This window comes from Cetorhinus maximus, chromosome 11 (assembly GCF_964194155.1).
Source record: "Cetorhinus maximus chromosome 11, sCetMax3.hap1.1, whole genome shotgun sequence".
Lineage (NCBI taxonomy): Eukaryota > Metazoa > Chordata > Chondrichthyes > Lamniformes > Cetorhinidae > Cetorhinus > Cetorhinus maximus.
The window spans coordinates 51,357,098-51,382,438 of NC_135889.1; the positions used below are offsets into that span (position 1 = coordinate 51,357,098).

Genomic DNA, 25,341 nt, shown 5'->3' on the forward strand with positions numbered 1-25,341 from the left:
TAATAATTGTGTAATTGTAACAAAATCACAGAGAAAAATGAGCATTTATCTTTCAAATCGGTGTGCAATGGCAGAAACTTGTATATTAACTATTTGATGAGGATTCTGTTTTCCTCTCCCTGTCTTTGGATTCCATTTCAAAAATTGGATTCTTTGGACTTTAGCTCAGCCTGTTTTGTATGTCAACCACCTTTTCTTCCTCCTTATTCCAGCAAATTGGGGAATAAAGGAAAGTGCCTGGGAATGCACCTTGCCACTAGTCCAACACACTGTACAGTGCCTTGGCACTTAACTGTACTGCGGGATGTGGATTTGTAATTACCTCGTCTAAAAACAGTTTGCACTTGACCCTATAAAGACAAGAACCCAGGCGAAGGATAACTTGACTTTTAAAGCAAGCTCTGCAGGATAACTTTGAGATAAATACCAAATCCAATCACAACATTGTGTTTCTGAAAATGTTACTCAATCCAACTCCCTATTCCAACATTTAAAAGCAAGAGTACATTGAAGAGTGAGATCTTCTTCAAAAAATGGTTCCAAATATATTCTTAAAAATAGTTTAAAAATTATCCTCGTTATCAGGACAACTGATCATCCCTTCCCCCTCAAACCTTAACTACCAGCTGCTACCGTAGCTGCTTATTGAAATTTGAGCTTGGGCACCAGCTGCTCACCCTGCAAGGTCTCAAGCGAGGAGCTGACAGTTGCGGAGAGGCATTAGGCTCTGTGCTGTATGTGGGATTTGTTGCCCTGAGAGAGGAGCAGGCAGAGTGGAACTCATTGCCCCCACCCTTCTCCTCTCCTCTCCTCTCCCCTTCTCCCTCAGCTGGTATGTGTGTGGTGTTTGGAGCTCACAATATAAAATTGCAGCATGTGGTACCCTGTATACAACCATTAGTGACCCAGTGCCAAAAGACTGCCATAACAGACAAGTCTTGAGCTCTCAGCATCCACTCACTGGCTGACAAAACCCCACCCCTTCCCTCACTCAACAGCAGCGTGAAACACAGCCATTCAGCCCGCAACTACTGTTCTCTACTGAGCTGCTATGCTTTAGTATGTAACTACAATGTCAGCAATCTTGTGCACACAACCTGCACACCAGCGCATCCTGCTTCCCATACATAAAACACACAGCACAGCATGCTGTGGCCAAATTATAAACTGTTCCTCAGTTGAATCCAGACTACAGGCTTTGTGTGTGTGTTGGAGGCAGGGTCATTGAATATTTTTGATGCTTAATTACATAGATTCTTGATTGACAAGGGGGAGTCAAAGGGTATAAGGGAGTAGGCAGGGAAGTAGAGTTGAGGCCACAATGAGATGAGCCACAATCTTATCAGATGGCAATGTATGTATGCATTGCTCAGCCCTCACCCCACAAATCTGCTATAAATGAGTGTTAGATCCTCATTTCATAAAGCAGGAAAATTTCAGCTGATAAATTTCTTCCTTGCATCTCTTCATGATCTCCTTTTACATTTTCCAGTTGTAAAACCACTTGATATGCAGACTTTAAGGAACAAAGCTGGGGCAAATGCTTTGTGAGGCAGAGATAGGTACACTTACCAATAATTGTGTTCTTAAATGTTCTAGTTAATTAAACTGCTGTATTAATGTAGGAAACATTTATTTGAATAAGTAAAATGAATGACTATCAGCAAAATTCCTTTATTTCTAAGCACTTAATTTCAGTGCTTATTCATTTTGTTAAGTTGGAATACTATAATCCTGCTAAATAACATACTGTAAGTTAACCAGTCATTTTCCCTATCATGATAAATAAAGCATTCTGCTTTAGAATCCAGAGGAGCTATGTTTTTTGATACCAGTATGTAACAATCATGTGGAAATCCCTAACCATGATGGCAGCAATTATGAAACATTGGCAAAAAAAACTGAGTTGCAGTGCAAACTCTCACATTAAAACCTTTAAATTCTACAGAAGATGTAGGAAATTTAAAAAACTGGTGTGGGTGGGCCTGCTGCCATTTGGAACTTGGCCTTAAAACTAACAAAGATGAAACTTTTGACCAGTTAGTCTGGGCTGACTTCAAATCCAAAACTCAAGAGATGTAAGTACTGTGCCATCCACTTTGTCAGCCACCTGTTCTCCTATGTGTATTAAGATATGGTATAAAAAAGCCTGTCTTGAATCTGTTCAGGTACGAAAATAAATTGATGCTGTAAAGACTTGCTCATGCATAAGTCATATCAAGTGACATTAAAAAAAATGCCAGGGGCATACCTTCCAATTATCCTGTGCACCATGGTGCATCCTATTACTCTTTATTTTTTTTCTTTGCAACCTCATCAGTGATTTATCCAATTTTCTATTCCAAGCCCAAAACACAATGCATTAGATTAGTTTCAAAAGTTAGGGAGCTTTTTAAATATGCAACGAATTTTGTATTTCTTAAAAAAAGGCATGTTGATACGCAAACCATGATTATGAACTGTTACGCCTCCCCCGAACCGCGAGCCCTCTTCCTTTAAAATTTAAACAAAATACTACACAACATATTGGAAACCACTGGAAATTTCATATTTGAAAGGGTTGAAGTAGATTTTTGGTATAAGTGTTATTTATGTGGAACTGTATTTACTGTTTGCAATTGTATTGACATGATGATGTTTAATACTCTTTAAGTTTTTACAGTCGTGCTTTTGAGAAGATGTTTCACCAGTGCTTGGAGTTGCCCTCGCAGTCACGATATTCAATTGCTTTCCCACTGGTCTGCACGCATTTTATGAGTTGCACTCATGAATTGTGCCCTGAAGAGGTAAGGTTGTTTTCCTTTTATTTGGTCTCAATTGCATACATTTCAAAATATCAAGCTTTTCAGCAAAGCTAAAGAAAAGATTGTGTAGATATGAGAGATCTTGGGTCAACTTATGGCATCTTTCACCTTCATTTGTGGCCCTCTGAATATACTGAGAGATTTTGCCAGAATTCAGATTCCACATTGTTCTCTCTCCTACTCTTTCAACATTTAAAAAAAAAAGACATTTCATAGAATTACTTAAAATCACATCACAAATAACAAGCCATTTGGCCCATGTTGATGCTTATCATCCACGCCAACTTTCAATACTAACCCCATGTGCCTGCCCTGTTTCTATATCCTTTAACCCATTTCCTTCAGCCACCTATCTCATCTATTCTTGAACCTTACCATGATCTTTGTTTCAGTCACTAATTCTAGTGGTGTATTTCACAGGCTGACAAACCTCTGTTTTTAAAGTTTCTTTTATCCTCTGTTCAAATAGATACCATGCCAACAGAATAGGTTAGGTGGGTGGTTGAAAGAAAGGTGGGTAAAGGGAAATGGAAATGAGGCATATATATGTGAATAGGATGTGGAGGATAAGCACTGATTGCGCCGAATGGCCTTTTTCTAAATGGCCCATTTCCATTTTGTAATTTCTATGGGGTGGAAAAGTGAATATCTCTCTCAAATTGTTGCAGCACAGAAGTAACCCTGCACCTTCCTCCTTTTCAGATGAGTCTAATTCCCTTTTAATGCCTTAATTGAACCTGTTGTTTTCACACACTCAGGCAGTGCATTGCAGACCTTAACCATCACTGCATGAAAAGGACTTTGCTCATGTCACTAATGCTTCTTTTGCCATTACTTTAAATTTGTGCCCTCTTGTTCTACATCCTTTCATGAGTCTGAACAGTTTCTCCCTATCTACTTTGTCCAGATCCCTCATGGTTTTGAATATTGGAATAATCCCAAGTGTAATACAAATGAGCGACAAGGAGAGAATATGAAAACATAAGAAATGGTGGGAACAGGAGTAGGCCATATGGCCCCTTGAGCTTGCTCTCCCATTTAATAAGATCATGGCTCATTTTTGACCTCAACTTCAATTTCCCACTCAACCCTCATCCCCAGATTCCCTTAAAATCCCAAAATCCACCGATCTCACCCTTGAATATACTGAGTGACTGAGCATGCACAGTCCTCTGGGGTAGAAAATTCCAAAGATTCACAACCTGCTGAGTGAAGGATTTCTCCTCGTCTCAGTCCAAAATGGCCATCCCCTTCATCCTGAGTTTATGACCTGAGTTTAGTTCTAGACACTTAAGCCAGAAAAACAGCATCTCATGAAACCGTCTCATAAACTCATGTTTTAATGAGATCACCTCTTATTCTTCTAAACTCTAGAGAGTATTGGCCCATTCTGCTATACAACAGCCTTCTTATCCCAGGAATCAACCTCATGAACCTTGGTTGCACGCTCCCTCTAAGTCTTGTATATGCTTCCTGGGGTATGAAGCCCAAAATTCTACACAATACTCCAGGCGTAGTCTCACAAAAGTCCTATAACACTGCAGCAAGAATTCTTTACTCTTGTGCTCCAAACCCCTTGCAATGAAAGCCAACTTATCATTTGCCTCCCTAATTGCTTGCTGTACCTACATGTTAACTTTGTGTTTCTTGTACAAAGACATCCACTTCTCTGTACCAACATTTAATAGTTTCTTGCCATTTTTAAGGTAGAAATTTGCTTTTCTAGCCTTCCTACAAAAGTGAATAACCTTGCATTTCCCTGCATTATAGTCCGCTGTAGCTTTCTTGTCCACTCATTCAACCTATCTTGTATCCTATTGTAGACTCATTGTGTCTACCTCATGGCTTACTTTCCCACCTAGCGTTGTATCACCATCAAACTTTGATAGATTACACTTGGTCCCTTCACCTAGGTCATTAATATAGATTATAAATAGCTGAACCCACCCATCTCTATCTGGAACAACAATCTTTCGTGGGGCACCTTACTGAATGCCTTTTGAAAATCAATCTACTGCATTCACTGGTTGCCTTTTACTTGCCCTCCTAGTTACGTTGTCAAAACCTCTTAGATTTGTCGAACAAGATTTCCTTTTCATAAAGCCGTGTTGACTCATTCTAATCACATTATGATTTTCTAAGTGCCTTATTACCAATTCTTTAATAATATGTAGATTCCAGCATTTTCTCGATGACTGTCAGGCTAACTGGTCTTTAGTTCCCACTTTTCTCTCTTCACTACCCCCCCCCTTTCTTAAGAGCCATTGTTACGTTTGCTACCTTCCATTCCACTGAAACTCTTATGGCATGGATTCCCCCTTTCCCGACATTAGTTGGATTCGAGTGCCAAGTCTAGGGTATCTTCAGGCATCTAGCAATAGTCAAGTCATCAAGCAGGCTAAGCAACACATCTTTCTGAAGAATTTTCAGAGAGCAAACCAGGGAGTCAAATGCATTGATTATCAATCATTTTCTCAGTTTTACAGAGTGCAAAGTATTGAAATTGGCAAGTATGATTTGGGCATCGCGGAGACATGGCTGCAGGGAGATTAGGACTGGGAGCTAAATATCCAAGGATGTACATCCTATTGAAAAGATAGGCAGTTTGGCAGAGGGGGTGGGGTTGCTTTGTTAGTAAGAAATGAAATTAAATCGATAGCAAGAAATGATGTAGGGTCAGATGATGTAGAATCTTTGTGGGTAGAGTTGAGGAACCGCAAAGGTAAAAAACCATAATGGGAGTTATGTACAGGCCTCCGAACAGTAGTCAGGATGTGGGGCACAAGATACACCAGGAGATAGAAAAGGCGTGTAAGAAAGGCAAGGTTACAGTGATCATGGGGGATTTCAATATGCAGGTAGACTGGGAAAATCAGGTTGGTAGTGGATCCCAAGGAAAGGAATTTGTGGAATGTCTACGAGATGGCTTTTTGGAGCAGCTTGTGGTGGAGCCCACTAGGGAACAGGCAATTCTAGTTTTAGTGACGTATAATGAGGCAGATTTGATAAGGGAGTTTAAGGTGAAGGAACCCTTAGGAGGAAGTGACCATAATATGATAGAATTTACCCTGCAATTTGAGAGGAAAAAGCTGGAATCAGATGTAACGGTATTACAGTTGAATAAAGCTAACTACAGAGGCATGAGGGAGGAGCTGGCCAGAATTGACTGGGAGATGAGCCTAGCAGGAAAGACAGTGGAACAGCAATGGCAGGAGTTTCTGGGAGTAATTTTGGAGACACAGCAAAAATTCATCCCTAGGAAGAAGAAGCATACTAAAGGGAGGACGAGGCAACCATGGCTGACAAGGGAAGTCAGAGACAGTATAAAAGCTAAAGAGAAAGCATACAATGCGGCAAAGAGCAGTGGGAAGCCAGGGGATTGGGAAGCCGACAAAGACCAACAGAGGACAACTAAAAAAGAAATAAGGAGGGAGAAGATTAAATATGAGGGTAAACTAGCCAGTAATATAAAAGAAGATTGCAAGAGTTTTTTAGATATATAAAGGGTAAGAGGGAGGCAAAGGTAGATATTGGGCCGCTGGAAAATGATGCTGGAGAAGTAATAATGGGGAACAAAGAAATGGCGGAGGAACTGAATAGGTACTTTGCATCATTCTTCACGGAGGAAGACACGAGTAACATCCCCAAAATTCAAGAGAGTCGGGGGGCAGAGGTGAGTATGGTGGCCATTACCAAGGAGAAGGTGCTAGGAAAACTGAAAGGTCTGAAGGTGGATAAATCACCTGGACCAGATGGATTACACCCCAGAGTTCTGAAGGAGATAGCTGAAGAGATAGTGGAGGCATTAGTGGTGATCTTTCAGGAATCACTGGAGTCAGGGAGGGTCCCAGAGGACTGGAAAATCACTAATGTAACCCCCTGTTTAAGAAGGGAGTGAGGCAAAAGATGGGAAATTACAAGCTGATTAGCCTGACCTCGGTTGTTGGTAAGATTTTAGAGTCCATTATTAAGATTTCAGAATACTTGGAAGTGCATGGTAAAATAGGGCAAAGTCAGCATGGTTTCATCAAGGGGAGGTCATGCCTGACAAATCTGTTAGAATTCTTTGAGGAGGTAACGAGCAGGTTAGACAAAGGGGAGCCAATGGATGTTATCTACTTGGACTTCCAGAAGGCCTTTGACAAGGTGCCGCACAGGAGGCTGCTCAGTAAGATAAGAGCCCATGGTGTTAGAGGCAAGGTACTAGCATGGATAGAAGATTGGCTGTTTGGCAGGAGGTAGAGAGTGGGGATAAGGGGGTCCTTCTCAGGATGGCAGCCGGTGACTAGTGGAGTTCCGCAGGGGTCAGTGTTGGGACCACAACTTTTCACTTTATACATTAATGATCTAGATGAAGGAACCGAGGGCATTCTGGCTAAGTTTGGAGAAGATACAAAGATAGGTGGAGGGACAGGTAGTATTGAGGAGGCGGGGAGGCTGCAGAAGGATTTAGACAGGTTAGGAGAATGGGCAAAGAAGTGGCAGATGGAATACAACGTGGGGAAGTGTGAGGTCATGCACTTTAGTAGGAAGAATAGAGGCATAGACTATTTTCTAAATGGGGAGAGAATTCAGAAATCTGGAGTGCAAAGGGACTTGGGAGTCCTAGTCCAGGATTCTGTTAAGGTTAACTTGCAGGTTGAGTCGGTAGTTAGGAAGGCAAATGCAATGTTGGCATTTATTTCGAGGGGACTAGAATATAAAAGCAAGGATGTGCTGCTGAGGCTTTATAAGGCTCTGGTCAGACCACATTTAGAATATTGTGAGCAATTTTGGGCCCCGTATCTCAGGAAGGATGTGCTGGCCCTGGAGAGGGTCCAGAGGAGGTTCACGAGAATGATCCCAGGAATGAAAGGCTTAACATATGAGGAACGTTTGAGGACTCTGGGTCTATACTCAATGAAGTTTAGAAGGATGAGGGGGGATCTGATTGAAACTTACAGAATACGGAAAGGCCTGGATAGAGTGGACGTGGGGAAGATGTTTCCATTAGTAGGAGAGACTAGGACCCGAGGGCACAGCCTCAGAGTAAAGGGAAGACCTTTTAGAACAGAGATGAGGAGAAATTTCTTTAGCCAGAGAGTGGTGAATCTACGGAATTCATTGCCACAGAAGGCTGTGGAGGCCAGGTCACTGAGTGTATTTAAGACCGAGATAGATAGGTTCTTGATTGGTAAGGGGATCAAAGGTTACGGGGAGAAGGCGGGAGAATGGTGTTGAGAAACTTATCAGCCATGATTGAATGGCAGAGCAGACTCGATGGGCCGAATTTCTGCTCCTATGTCTTATAGTCTTATAAGTCGGATAAACCCAGGATTCACTTCAGGGTAACCAGTGTTATGATCTTGTTAGAGACCAGTCATTTTTTTTAGAATCTGAAAACCCAGATATTTACTAAAAGAATGAAGCCACAAGATTCATGGTTTAAACAAGAGAATTTTACTACACAAAAATCAAAGAATATGAACTATAATAACTACACTATCTTAAATAGTTGGTTACATTAAATATAATAAAAATACAAAAAACACAATTACTCATACTCCAAATCAAATGTTTTAACTCCACTTTCTTTCTACACCCATTAGACTTGCTCCTGGAAACACTCAAGTCAGATGCTTAACAAAACTTGAAAGATAAACCGCATGGTCTGAACACTCAGTCAGTGAATCAGATGGGCTGAGATTGCTTGGGCCTTTTGTTTTCTTCTGGCAAGGAGGTCCCTTCAAATCTCCTCCAACAATCCTAAGGTTGCAAACTCCCCGTTCTACATAGGCATAGCCACCCCTGGTCAGAACTCTCCTTGGTTCTAACGTTCTTTAACCAGTGAGTTTTATGTTAAAACTCACTCTCTTCAGCGTAGCTATACCAGAAATTCAACTATCTGTTGAACTCCTTCAGTTAACAAGAGCTTTAACTTTTTTAGCTAACACCCACAATTTCATATCCATCTCACACAACATTAGTAGTTAAAATATCCTGATAATTCCAAATATATAAATGCTTTTGGTTGATAAGTCAATTGGCAACAGTTCAACCAGTTCCACTGAGCCCAATGGTCAGTTTGTTTGCCAAAGAGTCACACAATTAGTAATAATTGCCAAGAAATAGCACGGTTCCTTTCATAGTCAACCTGTGTCCCTTGATGAAGAGCAGACTGGGGTGTCCACCAGCATTGGTTCACACTTTGTCTTAGGTGCGATCCATGACTTTTCGTAATGCTTTATAGAATAACACGGCTATAACTGGGTCATTCCCATAGTTGTAGCCCCATGGGAGTTGCAACAATAACTGTTGTAACTGTCATTTGATGGGGAAGGTAGTTTTGATGGGTTGGTTGAGGAATTCCTAGAAGGTGTAAAGAAACACCAATTTATGAACAGGTTAGGGAATAACAATGAAAGGTTAATGCTGTTTTATGACCCCTACTCATTCAGCCAAGAGGCTATGACAAAGCTCAGTAAAGCAAGAGACTGTTGCACTTTATGGGCCAGCATAGTCTTGTAGTCTTGAACAAATCTGCATGCATGCTAAGAGGCTCTCGCTGCAGTTCTGAATCCATGTAGGCCTTGTGACAATGATTCGCTAGAGCCACAGGGCTGCTTGCCAAAATTTCTGCAAAGTATAGAAATTTCACATTTTGCTTAAGTCTTGGCTACTATCAAAGAGAAATGTCCTTTTCATTTTGAGTTCAGTTCTGAGATTTTGCGAAATAATCTGATCAAATAATTTGAGATTATTCCAGGATTGCTGCATTGTCTGCTTAGCGAAATTGATTATGTGAAGCACAGCTTAACAGGTTCACTGTAAAGAGTGCAGACCGTAACTTTGTTATCATGTGATGTTGAAAAAAAGGGGGAGTTATGTCCAATATATTAATCCTCGATACCAATCTAGCTCCTCAGAGTCGAAAACAGAAAATGCTGGAAAAAAACAGCAGGTCTGGCAGCATTTGTAGAGAGAGAAACAGAGTTGACATTTCGAGTCCATATGACTCAGAGTCAACTCTGTTTCTCTCTCCACAGATGCTGCCAGACCTGCTGGGTTTTTCCAGCGTTTTTTGTCTTTGTTTCAGATTTCCAGCATCCACAGTATTTTGCTTTTATTTTAGCTCCTCTGTGTTTGAAGATGGTCAGAGTTCCTTGAATCATTCAGAAAGTATGTCCAGAGGAGTAGCTAGCAGACATACTTCTATATGTTACACTTTGTGGAACAAATGGAAAATAATCTTTAAAAAGTGAAAGGTGGTTGATAAGGTAGGTTTTTCTGACTTGGAGCCGAGATTTACAAGCAGATAAAACTGACCTCTAATAAACTCGACGGTTTACAAGGTACTACAATTACCTGCATCCTGACAGGAAATACAGAGCAGTGTTCTTAAAACAACAGGCAAGGTTAAACACAGCTTCATCTTGGCAACTACATATCACCACCATACTTCAAACCTCTCTCATGAATACACCACAGGAGTTGAGTTAGTGACCTGAAAAATGACTACTTACATATGGGATGGCACTGAAAGTTTGTCAGGTTAAATTTCAAGGAATTTGGCCAGCAGCTTGCATTTTGGTAGCACTCGTTATGTAGATTTCAGAGTGTTTTATTGGGCAATGTGGACACTCAGTGGCAGACAAAAGAGAGCAAAGCAGGCAGAAACACAAGTGAAAAGGAGTCTCTTCCGGAGAATTTAAGACCGGTAGGATCCTTGCGTGGTGCTGAAATGGGATCATGAAGTGGGAAATAAAAAGCAGGCTCATGTTGGCAGGCTAGAGAAATCATTGTTAAGAGGGTTGAGGCTGTGGAAGAATTTGAAGGTGCGGGGAATCTTTGTCAGTGGGACGCCAAGGGAAGCCAGTGAAGCTTGGTGAGGGCAAAGGGTGATGAGGATGTATGATATGTTATAGATGAGGGTATAGGCTGCAGAATGCCAGATGATTTGTAGCTTATAAATGTTAGATGTGGGGAGGCCTCCACAGGCAGCCCAGCTACAAGATGAACAAAATATGGATTAAGGCAACAGTGGTTGTGGGGAGGTGGAAGATGCTGAGATATGGGTGGAACTGGGTGATACAGTATTCTAGTGAAGATTGCATGTGGAAGAGGAAATTAAAATTGAGGTAGAGCAATATGCCCAGGTGTTGGGGCTATCCTCAAAACCCAGCTAGTTTACAAAAGTGTCTTTCTGTACTCAGCATGCATCTAAGAAGTAACATTTCTCCGCTTGACCCTACTAGATAATTGGCTTCTTGAATCTCTTGTCTGGAATTCACTGGCACAGCCGTGCAATTGCTACTCTAGTTCAGGACCTTGACTTCTTAGTCAATTGCAAAACATCTAAACCCATGGAAAATCTAATGTTTTGGGGGAATTATTTCAAACTGGCTCAAAGACATCTTTTTGCCTCTGAAGCTGTGGCCACCAAGGCAACACTCTACAACTCCTGTGATGACCCCTTCCATAGATTTTGATGGTAGCAAGACAGGATCCCTGTCAGAAGGTGGCCCCCCAGCTCTGGGAGTTGTGGGGCGGAGGGAGCATTGAGGGGATGCGGGGCTGGGGGAATGGTGTTCAAAGAAGGTGAGTACGCTTCCACACCAACTTGTAAGGCAATTTGATTGTCTTGGTAAACAATTCTGCAGTTGGTTCCTACCATAGTAAATGGGCACAAAAAGTACTTGCTCCTAATCCTATATAGATGCAGCCTTGCTATGTTGTATGAATCATAAGATCAACATTTTGGTTTGACATTTATGCAGAGTAGGTGAAAATGCAGCAGATGATTCAATTGTTTAATTACCTTGTCTCCCTGACATTCTAACAATGAGCAGGGACATCATCTCACCTGTACGGTAGTAAGATCGCCCCCAACTAAGGATTTCAATATTATCTGGTGTTTTCTGGTTAATGACCTGGCTATTGAAAGGCAAACATTGTTAGAGGAAGTCTTTGTACATGAATATGTCCACAAAATAAGGCTTAAAATGTCAAGTAAAAAATGCTTGGAAAATTGGCCCATATAGCTGTTTAAATATATATCATGCCTGGTGCCTATATTCAAAAACCTGATCTTTCATTGCTACAAGTGCTTTGTTCAATTTATTGGTTCCCTGTTTTCTGCAGTTAATGACCTGCAAGTCTTTCTCGTCTACCAACTGTATTTGACTTTTCTGTTTTGACTCCAAGAACAGTATGAAGTTACTTTCCAATTTGCTTTGGAATAATAAATTGTTGAATAATTTTATCTAAACAGAACATTGTTTTCACTGTATGGATGTGCCTGGAGTCCTGATTTATTGTGCCCACCAAACAGTTTTGGGAGCTTTGTTACCTTTTGCTGCCATTCGTTCAAACACCCAAAGTAAACCAGTGGCCAAGTAGTACACAATTGAGTTCAATTTATATTTGTTACCATCTTGCTCAAAAAAAAGCAAAAGCAGCAGCTGAAAGGTTGTTCTGCAACCACTTTTAGTGTATCACTGAAATTAAGTTCCATTTGGTTTTTTTTTTAAGGCTGCTGCATGAATAATCCACATGTTCACTTAGCATTGTTGTCTAGTTTTGACAAATATGTGCAGTATTGCTCGAATTGGATTAGTTCTTGCAGTTTGTGCTTTCATTTCTCTGCATGAGACCTTCCCCTCGTGAATTGGATGAATTTTGTATACCTTAAAGGAGGCCCAAATTAAAAATAAAAATAGATTAACTAGCTGGAAGTTTTTCTTTCACTACTCACTTGATAACTTGTTCCATATAACATAACCTCACCCAGTTATCTCATCAGGCCTTGCAAGAGCATATTTTTTTCCCCAGGGAAGGACGGAATGGGTGTGAGTTGGAGGGGAACTAGGAGTGGTAGTCGTGTCCAGTTTAGTGCCAAAAAGAAACCCTGCAGTAACACAGTTCCTAGATCCATATCTGATGCAGGTGTTATGACATTTTGTGCACTAAGCAAATGGTTTCCTCAGAGCTAAATCATGTTAGGCATTTTGACTACTGAAGTTGCTAAGAGGTAGGTCATACACTATGGTGTCATTAATTCCCATCTAGATTGTCTCCATTTAAGTTTATCATACAGTATATCTGTTCAGATCCCAATGTGCATTTACAGTTTTGTCAATTTTGAACTGTTACAGAGGCATCACATTGGAGATCGCAGTCTTTCCCTGTGCAACATGTTCCTCGATGAAATGGCGAAGCAAGCCCGCAATCTCATCACAGACATATGTACAGAGCAGTGCACCCTTAGTGACCAGGTAAGATTCCAGCTTCCATATTTTATGGCTTAGAGGGAAGGAGATTCCTTAAACTGGATTAAGTAATTCCCATACACTTTTCAGATCTTGCATAATACCTGGCATGTATTCTGTAAGTATAACACCATTGTTATTTTCCAAAAGGTTTCACAATGGTGTTATTATTGCAATATTAAAATGACCTTGGAGAGGAGAAATTATGCATCTTGAAATTGGTTGAATCTATCACAAGTAGAGACTGGGGATGGGATTTTCTGCACCCGTCTGTTGCCGGGATCTTCCAGTCCAGCCGCAAGTCAATGGACTTCTGGCTGGGGCGCCACCTCACCCAAGGCGGGTCCTGCCGGTGGCGGGGCTGGAAAATCCCAGCCTAGGGATGGAAAAGGTTCCAGACAGAGGGACAAGGAACTGAAATATAAGAATGATCATTTTAAACTTTGGTCCTTGGGAGACCCAAGATGATGCTTGATCAGGACATGATAGAGAATAAGATGAAGAAAGCTGAGTTTCAGGTGAGTGGATGTTTATTGAACATGGGTGAGTGGCCAGGAAAGTATTGAGTTTGTTGAGTCTGCAGGTGACAGAAGTGTTGGTAAGAGTTTTAGCAACAGATGAATTGAGGCAGAGCAGAGGCAGGCCATGCTCAAGATAGAATTCAGCAGTCTTTTTGATGGAGAAAGGTTATGAAGTCGGCAACTCCGTTTGGGGTTGAATGGCACTTATTTGTGAGCAGCCTGATTCCGTCTGAGATGGTGACTGTGGAGGGGTTGGAACCTTGGCAGCATTACTATGAATGATAGTGGAATTTTAGTCTTACCAGTGTTTCTGTGAAGGAAATTTATGAATCATCCAAGATGAATGAGAGGGCATTCTGATAACACAGAAGAAGCGAACAATCAAGCGAGGTGGTGGAGAAGTAGTGAGGTGTCACCAGTGTATATATCAAAGCTGATCCTGTGTAAGCAGAGAAGTCACATTTGTACACAGCAATGTTCCACAACGGCAGAGAGATAAATAGTTTTTTTTTGGTTCAGTGAAGTATACTGACCAAGAAATCAAAACTACACCCTATCCTTCTCTGAAGAGCACCAGTGACTACAGGGAGCGAATCATGCAGGTAAGTGTCAATGCATGTATCCAGGCATATGTCATGATGCTTTCATTCTGCAGTGAATCACTGGCAGCAGAAGAGTGGTCTGAAGGAAAGGACTCCAGAGATGATAGTATAAAGGTCAGACATTATGAATGGAATTGGATAAATGTTTGAAGGAAAAAAAACATTGCAGGGATATGGGGAAAGGGTTGGAGAGTGGGTCTAACTGGGGTGCTCTTCAAAAGAGAGACAGACTTGATGGGGTGTACGCTCCCCTCTTGTGTTGTACTATTCTATGTTTCTGTGATTGTGGGTTCAAGCTCCACACCACCATTTGAGTGCATATTCTGGCTGACATTTCTTTTGCAGTACTGAGAGGGCATAGATGCTGCTTTTTGGACATTAAACTGAGATCCCATCTGTCTGGAGGGATAGAAAATGTCTAGAAATGTCATCACTGCGCATTGTCTGCATGGGTTGCGCACTGGAGTTATTAACCATGTCATCAGATAGCCTTTATCACTCAGTGGCCACCCTTTGGTTTGCCATGGTGGCTGAAATGCAGCTGACAGTGATTCGCAGCAGAGCGAAAGCATCATGACATGCCTGGATACTTGTATTAACACTTAACTCCGTGATTCGCTCTCTATGGTCACTGGTGCTCTTCAGAGAAGGATAGGGTGTAGTTTTGGTACCCTGGTCAGTATACTTTACTGAACCAAAAAAAAACTACATTTATCTCTGCTGTTGTGGAACATTGCTGTGTACAAATGTGACTTCTCAGTGTACCTACATAAAGGACAGATAAGCACATGTTCTGTAATTCATTGACTTCTAAGTGCTTTAGGATGTCCTGCAGATAACAAATTATATATATATATATATGCAGATTCTTCCTCTTATCACCTGGACGTAAGTAAATAGGTCGGAAGCCAGAATAGAGAGTTTATCGTAAAATATTTTCGACATTGTTGCCAAGTTAACAAAAAATCTTCCCTGTGGCTAATTTCTTGCATGTAATTTTGAATATTTGCAGTAGTAACCCCATTGAGTAATTGTCAAATTTTCACCAAACATTGATTCAATAGCAACTTTCAATGTTTAATGAATTTTGTGTAGGAGTGAACACCGAGAAGTGTGTTGGGGTAGAAACTAAGCAAGTCTCATGCTGTGTGCTAGCATAAGACTATGAATGCAATCTAGCAGGATTTCATGGCTGTGGATTAAAGGGAAGGGAACAGATTTTAGAACAACTCGAATGAGATGGAAAAGGTCATGAATGGGCATTTGATATATTATGTAAATAGCATACAATATGTGAGTAGTTTTATACTTAGGGTACAGAATCACACCGTGCAGAAGAGACCCTTCGGCCCATCGAGTCTGCACCAACACATGAGAAACACCTGACCTACCTACCTAACCCCATTTACCAGCACTTGGCCCATAGCCTTGAACGTTATGACGTGCCAAGTGCTCAACTAGGTACTTTTTAAAACATGTGAGGCAACCCGCCTCCACCACCCTCCCAGGCAGCGCATTCCAGACCGTCACCACCCTCTGGGTAAAAAAAAGTTCTCCTCACATCCCCCCCCCCCCCCCCCCCCACCCCCCAACTAAATCTCCTGCCCCTCACCTTGAACTTATGTCCTGTTATGACTGACCCTTCAACTAAGGGGAACAGCTGCCCCCTATCCACCCTGTCCATGCCCCTCATAATCTTGTACACCTCGATCAGGTCGCCCCTCAGTCTTCTCTGCTCCAACAAAAACAACCCAAGTCTATCCAACCTCTCTTCATAACTTAAACGTTTCATCCCAGGCAACATCCTGGTGAATCTCCTCTGCACCCCCTCCAGTGCAATCACATCCTTCCTATAACGTGGTGACTGGAACTGCACACAGTACTCCAACTGTGGCCTCACCAAGGTTCTTCTAATGTTGTGTGTGTCTTAGCAGCTGTATTAAACTTGTATTAGGAAGCTTTTTTTTGGTAAATGTGATTGTTTTTTGTAAAATATGGGGGTTTGCGCATTGGCGAGATGCAGAACATAACAATGAAAAAGCATAAACATAGGGACTTCAGAAATTAACCAATAAAAGAAGAAACGTACAGACGTTAGTCTGTAGACCTTTTTGTTTTGTTTGTTGGTGCATTTTAAATTTTATTAAGAGTTGCTTTTATTCCTTGTGTGGCAACAAGTACAAAATCACTTCTGGTTTTCTTCCATAATCCTTGTTCTCCCAAGCTTCCAGTGGCTTAAAAACACCGTTATCTATTCAAGTATGTGGGAAGGTTCATTTGGTGCATCATTAAAACACCTGAAAAAGCATAAATCTCCTTTGTGTTCCCTGTTTTACCCACCGCTTTTACCCTGGAAGAAAAAGCCAAAGTCTAATTTAGATGAAACATCCATAAAGGACAAAAGTGCCCATGTTGTACAGTTAAAATTGATCTACAAGGATGGCTATCCATGATAAGCAGAGAATAACTTGATTCAAAAAATCAGTAGAGCATCTAAAGGAAGCTTTGATTTCATTGAAGTGTCACTTCAGTAATATTTAGGTTAACTTGGGAAACATGGACTTGAGTTTGTCAGGAGAGGAAAAAGGAATTGTTCCTTTTGAAAATTAGATCCAGTATTTCGCTACTTGAAAATATTTGGCAGTTTTTTCGTAATGGTCCAACTGAGAACCAAACGTTGTCTTGAATATAGTTGATTCTACAAAGTGAAAAAATTTCACCAAATGAAACAAAATTCAATTGCCTTTTTTAGAAAAGGTATCAGGAATATTGATGCACTTGACGTGGAGTCCCATCTCGATCATATATCAATTGTGTTAGCTTTGGCATATTTATCTCTTAAGCTGTTTTAAAGATTTCATTGTGTTTTTTTTCTGTTCTGCAGTTATTGCCAAAACATTGTGCCAAGACTATCAGTCAAGCAGTAAATAAAAAGTCCAAAAAGCAGACTGGAAAGAAAGGGGAACCTGAAAGGGAGAAACCTGGAGTGGAGAGCATGAGAAAGAACAGGCTACTGGTTACCAAGTGAGGAGTCAACTGCCACTTTTGTAATTTTTCTTCAGTCAGGATTTTTCCAGGATTGATCGTTTAAACAGAAATAAAAATGTTTAAAGATCACAGACTTGTAGAGAAATAATGCTTTTAAGGTTGATTTCTTGCGTTAAACTATCTTGCACTTTATATTGGTAGCTTGTTGAATTTTGTGGCACTGTTGACTTAGCTGAATTACATAATTGCATTTCTATCAATTATAAATAGCTGCTTTAGCAGAAGAAACTCAACTTTCATAGCAAAATCATTAAATCACTTATGTTTATTGTCATGAATATTTTAACATTTTTAGAGAAACTTGAGCTGACCAAAGCATTCCTCCTAAATTGTGTATTTTATCTTTGTATACGTAAAACAAGCTGGAGCATTTTTATAAAGGAAAAATGACAACTTTTATGTGACTATATTATTAGTCTTTATAATATTAAAACCAGCAAGCCGTAATAAATTCATTATGATGCATCTATGGAGTACCAGTAGAACAGCAACTACTTATCTTTATATGGTGGCTTTAACATAATGAAAGATTCCAAGCACCACAAAAGTTTTATAAGGCAAAATTTGAAACTGAACTGCATGAGGGAGGATGATCAAAAGTTTTGTCAAAGAATTGGTTTTAAGGAGTACCATAAAGGAGGAAAGAGAGGTTTAGTAAGGGAATTCCATTGCTTAGGGACTTGGCAGTTGAAGGTACAGCCACCAATGGTGGAGCAGTTAAAATTGGGGATGCTCAGGCAACCAGAATTAGAGAAGCATAGATGTCTCGGAGTGTTGGGGCATAGGTTGGAGGAGATTAGAAACAGGGAAAAGTGAAATCATGAGCTCGTTTGAAACAAGGATACAAATTTTGAAATAGAGGTGTTGCTTAACCAGGAGCCATTGTAGGTCAGCGAAGACAGGAGTGATGGATGAACTGGGCTCGGAGTGAGTTAGGACATGTTTTGAATTATCTCAAGTTTATGGAAGTAGAGCATGGGAAGTTGGCCAGTAGTGCATTGGAATAGTCAAGTCTAAAGGTAAGAAAGGCATGGATGAGACTTTCAGTAATGCTGAGTTGAGGCAGTGGGTGGAGATTGGTGATTTTATGGAGGTGGATAGGCAGCCTTAGTGATGGTGCAGATATGTTGATGAAAGCACTTCTCATGAGTTGTGATTATAACTCCGTTAGATTCAAGGTTGTTATGGTAAAGGACAAGGAAGGGCCAGAAATCAGAGTTCTAAATCTGGGGAAGGCCAATTTTAATAAGATCAGATATGATTTGGCCAGAGTGGACTGGGAGCAGCTACTTTTAGGTAAATCTGCGTCAGAGCAGTGGGACTCATTCAAGAAGGAAATAGGGAGAGTACAGGGCCAACATATTCCAGTAAAGACAAAGGGTGGGACCAACAAATCCAGGGAACCCTGGACGTCGAGGGATATAAAAAATTGGATAAAGAGAAAAAGGGAGGCTTATGGCAGAAACCAAGGACTCAAAACAGCGGAAGCCCTAGAGGAGTATAGAATGTGTAGGGGGGAACTTAAAAAGGAAATTAGGAGAGCAAAAAGGGGGCATGAAAAAACATTAGCAGGTAAAATAAAGGAAAATCCAAGTTATTTTACAAGTACATTAAGAGTAAGAGGATAGCTAGGGAAATACTAGGGCCCATTAAGGACCATAGTGGTAATTTGTGTGTAGAGCCGGAAGACGTGGGTAGGGTTCTAAATGAATACTTTATGTTGGTGTTCACAAGTGAAAGGGACGACGTGGGTATGGAAATCAGGCAGAAGGACTGTGATATAATTAAAGAAATTAGCATAGAAAGGGAAGAGGTTCTAAGTGGTCTGGCAGGCTTAAAAGTAGATAAATCTCCAGGCTCGGATGAAATGTATCCCAGGCTGTTGAGTGAGGCAAGGGAGGAGATAGCAGGGGCACTGGCAATAATTTTCAATACCTCTCTGGCCACAGGAGAGAGGACTGGAGGACAGCCAATGTGGTACCGTTATTCAAGAAGGGAGGAAGGGATACACCAGGGAACTGCAAGCCAGTCAGTCTAACCTCAGTGGTGGGGAAACTATTGGAAGTAATTCTGAGGGACAGAATTAATCTACACATGGAGAGACAGGGATTAATCAATGACAGTCAGCATAGCTTTGTTAAGGGGAGGTCATGTCTGATCAATTTGATTGAATTTTTCGAAGAGGTGACCAGGTATGTAGATGAGGGCAATGCATTTGACGTAGCCTACTTGGACTTCAGCAAGGCTTTTGATAAGGTCCCGCACGGGAGACTGATAATGAAGGTAAGAGCCCATGGGATCCAAGGCAATTTGGCAAATTGGATCCAGAATTGGCTGAGTGGCAGGAAGCAGAGCGTGATGGTCAAGGGGTAATTTTGTGACTGGATGCCTGCGTCTAGTTGGGTCCAGGGGATCGGTGTTGGGTCCCTTGATGTTTGTGGTATATATAAACGATTTAGACTTGAATGTAGGAAGGTTGATCAGTAAATTCGCGGATGACACACAAATTGGTGGTGGTAAATAGTGAGGAGGATAGTCTTAGATTACAGGCGGATATAGAGGGGCTAGACAGATGGGCTGATCAGTGGCAAATGGAATTTAATCCGGATAAGTGTGAAGTGATGCACTTGGGCAGGACAAACATGGCACGGGAATACACGATGAATGGTAGGACCCTGGGAAGTACCACGTATTAGAGAGACCTTGGTGTGCATGTCCACCGGTCGCTTAAGGTAACGGGACAGGTAGATAAGGTGGTTAAGAAGGCATATGGGATATTTGCCTTTATTAGCCGAGGCATAGAATATAAGAGCAGGGAGGTTATGCTGGAACTGTATAAAACGCTGGTTAGGCCACAGCTAGAGTATTGCGTGCAGTTCTGGAATCTGCATTGTAGGAAGGATGTGATTGCACTAGAGTGAGTGCAGAGGAGATTTACCAGGATGTTGCCTGGGCTGGAGAGTTTTAGTTATGAGGAGAGATTGGATAGACTGGGGTTATTTTCCCTGGAGCAGAGGAAATTGAGGAGGACACGATAAAATTATGAGGGGCATAGATAGGATAGACAGGAAGGAACTTTTCCCCTTGGTGAAGGGATCAATGACCAGGGAGCATAGATTTAAGATAAGGGGCAGGAGGTTTAGAGGGGATGTGAGGAAGAATTTTTTTACCCAGAGGGTGATGGGAATCTGGAACTCACTGCCTGAAAGGGTGGCAGAGGCAGAAACCCTCATAACATTTAAGAAGTATTTGGATGTGCACTTGCAATGCCATGGCATACAAGGCTATGGGCCTAGTGCTGGACAATGGGATTAGAATAGTTAGGTACTTGTTTGACGGGTGCAGACTCGATGGGCCGAAGGGCTTTTTTCTGTGCTGCAGACTTCTATGACTGACACCAAGCTTACGAACAGTTGCATTCAGTATCAGACAGTTGCCAGGGAGAGAGAGAGAGTCAGTGGCTGTAGAACGGAGTTTATAGTGGGGACTGAAGATAATGACTTTGATCTTCCCAATATTTAATTGAATGAAAACCAGCTTTGGAAGTTTGATAAGCAGTCTGACAATTTAGAGTAATCTAAAGTTATAGTAAGTTGACAATAGTTGTATATAAAATGGGCCCTTGTTTGTACAGTGGTAATAATGTTTTGAGACATTTGAGAAATGTGTTATCTCACAAATGTGCCTTTTGTTGGAAACATTAACAAAACGTTTTAATTTTATTTTACAGTTTGGACAAACTTCACACTGCTCTTTCTGAGCTTTGTTTCTCTATCAATTATGTTCCTAATTTAGTTGTCTGGGAGCACACTTTTACACCACGCGAGTATTTGACTTCACATTTGGAAATCCGCTTTACTAAGTAAGAGAAGTTTTCATAATTTTGTGAACGAAATATGCTGCGCATGTATAAACTATATTAAATGATCATTAAATTAGGAGTTTTTATAGTTTTGTGAAAGAAATATGACATGTAAGTATAAGCTATATTCAAGGATCTATAAATTAAAAGCCAATGTTGAATTTCTGTAACTGAAAAAAGCATACAATTCAAAACTCTTCAACTCCTAAAACTGAGGGCTTGATGGTGGAGAGCCAGTCTACATGCAATGGCCGGGGTTGGGGGTTGGTGGTGGGTAGCATCAATTTCCCCTACTTCTTGGCGCCTTGATCTTGCAAATTGGAGCTCGGATGTTTCTTCACAGGAAAGGTGCTGAAATCGGACAGTGAGTCTTAGTAATTAATAAAAACATCATCAAGCATGTAGGATATTTATTTCCTGGTTTTGAGGGAGATGAAAATAAGACACGGTTTCCTTTAAAGAGACCATTTGATCCTTTCCCAAATGGCTCAGCTGATTTACCGAGTAAAAATGGAGTCTCACAACCCAGGAGGAGCTTGGATTCATCTCCTCGTCTGTGCTAAGTGAGCTAATCTCTGCCAGTGGGTAAGGATTATTTAATTGTCTTAAATCTCCGAGATTAGGAAGAGGAATATTGACCAGACCTCGCCTCCAGATTGTTATGTAAGGATCTCTGCTGGAACTTCAAAGCAGGTGGAATGGGTCTGGTGTATTGTTCTGTGATAAGCTAGTCTGCTGACAAGGTTTGTAATGTCAGGTTTATACGTGAATAATAATCACTTGAGTGAGCTGTCTGGTATAGAACCGTATAAAGCATAGAATTAGTGCTTGAAAGGAGAAGGTTTAAAATATGCATGATTTTTTAAAATGAAAACATTTTTTTCTTTTCCCATCCACCTTATTCAAAATTATATAGTCAAAATAATATCTAGATGTTTAGCATCCAAACACTTTTATTAATATTTGCATTACTTTAGTTGACGTATAAAAGACCAAAAGGAAAACTTAACTGAAATTCAACATCTTGGCTGAAGTCAAAGATGCTGTAGTCAACTAAAATAACTTAGCATATTTATGAACTGCCAGATGTAAGAATTCTGGCTTGTTAACATTATTTTTTTTTTTTAAGTTCACTGTTTTTGCTGGATCGTTTTTGACATAGATATATTATCCCCACTTGAGTTCAGGAACAGTTCCATCTGAATCATTTCTCTCACTACATTTATTGCATTTGTACATTTGTTCTCAGTTCTTCGTTTAATAGTCAGGCCTGCCCATAGTTTGATGGACCTCACTAATAGGGTCACTGAAAGTATTAGAGAAAGTTTGGTAAAGAGAAAAAGACTAAATGAGATTAATTACATAGCACATAAGACTAATTTTGAAATAAGTTTCTGAAGACTAATTCAGTGGTTATTGATGTGCATAAAATTTTCAAGTTTTGTTCATTTAGCAAAAGTGTCACTTGCTCACACTTCACTTATAGGCCAACTTTGCTCTTATTTTGGTTGCAGTACATGTCTTGAATATCATTAATTATTTTTAAAGGTACATTTTTCATTTCAATTTCAGATCAATTGTGGGAATGACAATGTACAATCAAGCTACACAAGAGATTGCCAAGCCTTCTGAGCTGCTGACAAGTGTAAAAGCCTACATGACTGTACTCCAGTCCATTGAAAACTATGTGCAGATTGATATCACCAGAGTTTTTAACAATGTTCTTCTCCAGCAGACACAGCATTTAGATAGTCATGGTGAACCAACCATAACTAGCTTATACACCAATTGGTAAGTATGTTTTTGATTCTGTGTAAAGTGCACTTTTTGATACAATTTATGTTTAAAGGTAACCTAATATAACTGCACACGTACACAGGTATCTAGAAACTCTTCTGCGACAAGTCAGCAATGGGCACATTGCGTACTTTCCAGCTATGAAGGCATTTGTGAACCTGCCTACTGAGAGTGAACTGACGTTTAATGCGGAGGAATATTCAGACATCTCTGGTAAAGTTGTTATAAAATATTTTCTATTAAATATTCCTTCATTTTATGATGAAGCCAATTAATCTCATGAGGCCGAGCGTAAATAATGCCTGCCCCAAAGCAATTTTGTTTAACCCACCATGCGCCTTCACTTCTCCATGACCTTATTTTGCCTCAAAGTTCTCTGTCTCCAACTATTAGGAGCAGAAATCAGACTGATAGTATTGCTGCCAAGAAACCTCTCCTGTGAAAGTACTATATGTATTTTCAACTGGCAAATTCAAATGAAGGCGATTTAAGTTTTAACTCTGTCGTCTCCTTTTTCAGATTTCTCTTTATTCACTCTCTCATGAAGGTGTTAACCCTTTGCTGTCTACAGTTCTATGGGTGCTTATCACCAATTGGTATATTGTTGCTGGCTCCAGCTGGCTATATTCCTGGCGATTTCATCATATGACCCCCTGCTTCCAACAGCCCTACTCAAACAGCTGTACTTGCACCCCCTCACCCATCTCCAATACTTTGAATTAAATTGTCTGAGGAAAATGGAAAGAAACACTTTTTTAATGAACCTAGGATTCTTCTGCTGTGTTGCTCACAGCAATACCCAGGATTTTTTTCTTTTAATTCTGGGTAATTCCAAAGTAGTCCTCCAGGTTTGGCAAAGATGCATACTTAAAAAGCCATTCTTCCTATATTAGCCTAAAGTGCCTGTCCAGTGGGCTTGTATCAGTGATCACTGGATGGCAATCAGAAGTGAGAATTGTTTTAATGGCAAGATGGTACTGAAATTAATCAGTTATTCAGAGTAGGAAACATACACTTGTGTTAGGCAGAAGTATTCTGGTGGAATCTTGCATTCTTTAACACAGTGAGGACGCTAAACATCAGCTGTCTGTTCAGGTACATGATGATTTCTCCCATTGTCCTATCTATTTGCATCTCTTTCATTGTCACAAGTTTTAGGATTGCTAAGCCTGCTCTGGACTCCGCAAAAGAGGTTGATATGCAAATGGTCACTTGATAGTACAGAACTTGAGTATTGCTGAAAAAGAGACAAGCTGTTGAAGCTTTTCATTTTGCATTCATCAGGACGGATACAAGAATACCACATTTCAAAGGGAACAACAATTTATACTGCATGAGGAAAGTGCTGATTGGTTAGCAGGTGGGCTCTGATTCGTTGAGGCATTGCCTTGGAGTATGCACCAGGGAACAGTTATTCCCCATGCTTCTGTTTATTTAAAAAAGGCACAATGCCTGGACATATTCTTTCTGTTTGCAGAGGACAGGGCCCTGCATATGAAAATATGTAACTTCTAGCACTTGGGCCAACCACAATGCCCCTCCCTTTTAGGAGGTGCAGGCTTGCCTTAGGCAGTGCAGGCTAGCTTTGTGTTGCTAGCCACTCACAATATTGGCTCCCAACAGAGCAGGTTGTGCTGGCTGCACGCTAAAGTCAGTGAAATAAACAGGCAGCTAGAAGTTGGCCTGCTGCCTGCATTACAAATAACAATCACAATTAATTGCGCGTGGTTTCATCTCTTGTTTACCCGAGCTATTGAATTTAGCCCCCAGCATAAATTAAAGTTGCTTCTTCACTGCCAAAGGATGTATGGCCAATGAGGGATAAGTGATTTCTCTGGGTGCAAAGATAGAGGTGGTGGTGTTGATGGGTGGGGTTGAGAATACTTTAAAATTATCTATTTATTGGCTGTCTCGCTAAATTAGTAGGAAACCCAATGCTTTCAGATCTCTGAGCAGTCATATATATGAAAAGGAGTATGTCATTCAAGCCATTGAATCTGTTGGTCAAAGCAACTCTATCTCTAATCCACTTCTTTGCCCTTTCTCCATTATCCCTTGGATTAGAGTATGGTTCTCAACCATCTAGCTATCTTTTAGCTGCCTCAATTTATTCTGCAGCCAGTAGGTGCTTTTTTAAAAAAACAATATTTTAATGTAGGAGTTAAGTCTATTGGATAAAATTTTCTCTCCCATAAATAAGCTATTCAACTTGACTGGAAAAAGATTTGTCCATAAACACTTCGTTCCAAAAGGACTGAGGGTTGCCAGTGTTCTCTGGCATACGCTGCTAACATTTTTTTTGAGATAGTGTGTTTCCTCACAGCACTTAAATTTCCAATCCTGAATTAAAGTGCTGCATACTGTTGATGGAGCAATAATCAAGACCATGTTTATACTTTGGATAAATAACATTCATGAAATAACTTTGTGACCAGAATTACTTTCACACCATATCTGACA

At 40.6% G+C, this 25,341-nt stretch overlaps 1 protein-coding gene across 2 annotated transcripts in view; it reads left to right on the top strand.

The window, feature by feature from the left end:
- The window catches only part of nckap1 (NCK-associated protein 1), a 210,791-nt gene that overhangs the window by 118,965 nt on the left and 66,485 nt on the right, over positions 1-25,341 (top strand). Inside the window, exons 17-22 of one of the 2 annotated variants that reach the window (XM_078551916.1) lie at positions 2,654-2,786; positions 12,938-13,057; positions 17,059-17,198; positions 20,953-21,084; positions 22,657-22,875; positions 22,964-23,094. In XM_078551916.1, coding sequence (XP_078408042.1) covers positions 2,654-2,786; positions 12,938-13,057; positions 17,059-17,198; positions 20,953-21,084; positions 22,657-22,875; positions 22,964-23,094 — 875 coding nt within the window. The remainder of the gene's footprint in view (positions 1-2,653; positions 2,787-12,937; positions 13,058-17,058; positions 17,199-20,952; positions 21,085-22,656; positions 22,876-22,963; positions 23,095-25,341) is intronic. The other variant, XM_078551917.1, reaches the window with a different exon arrangement.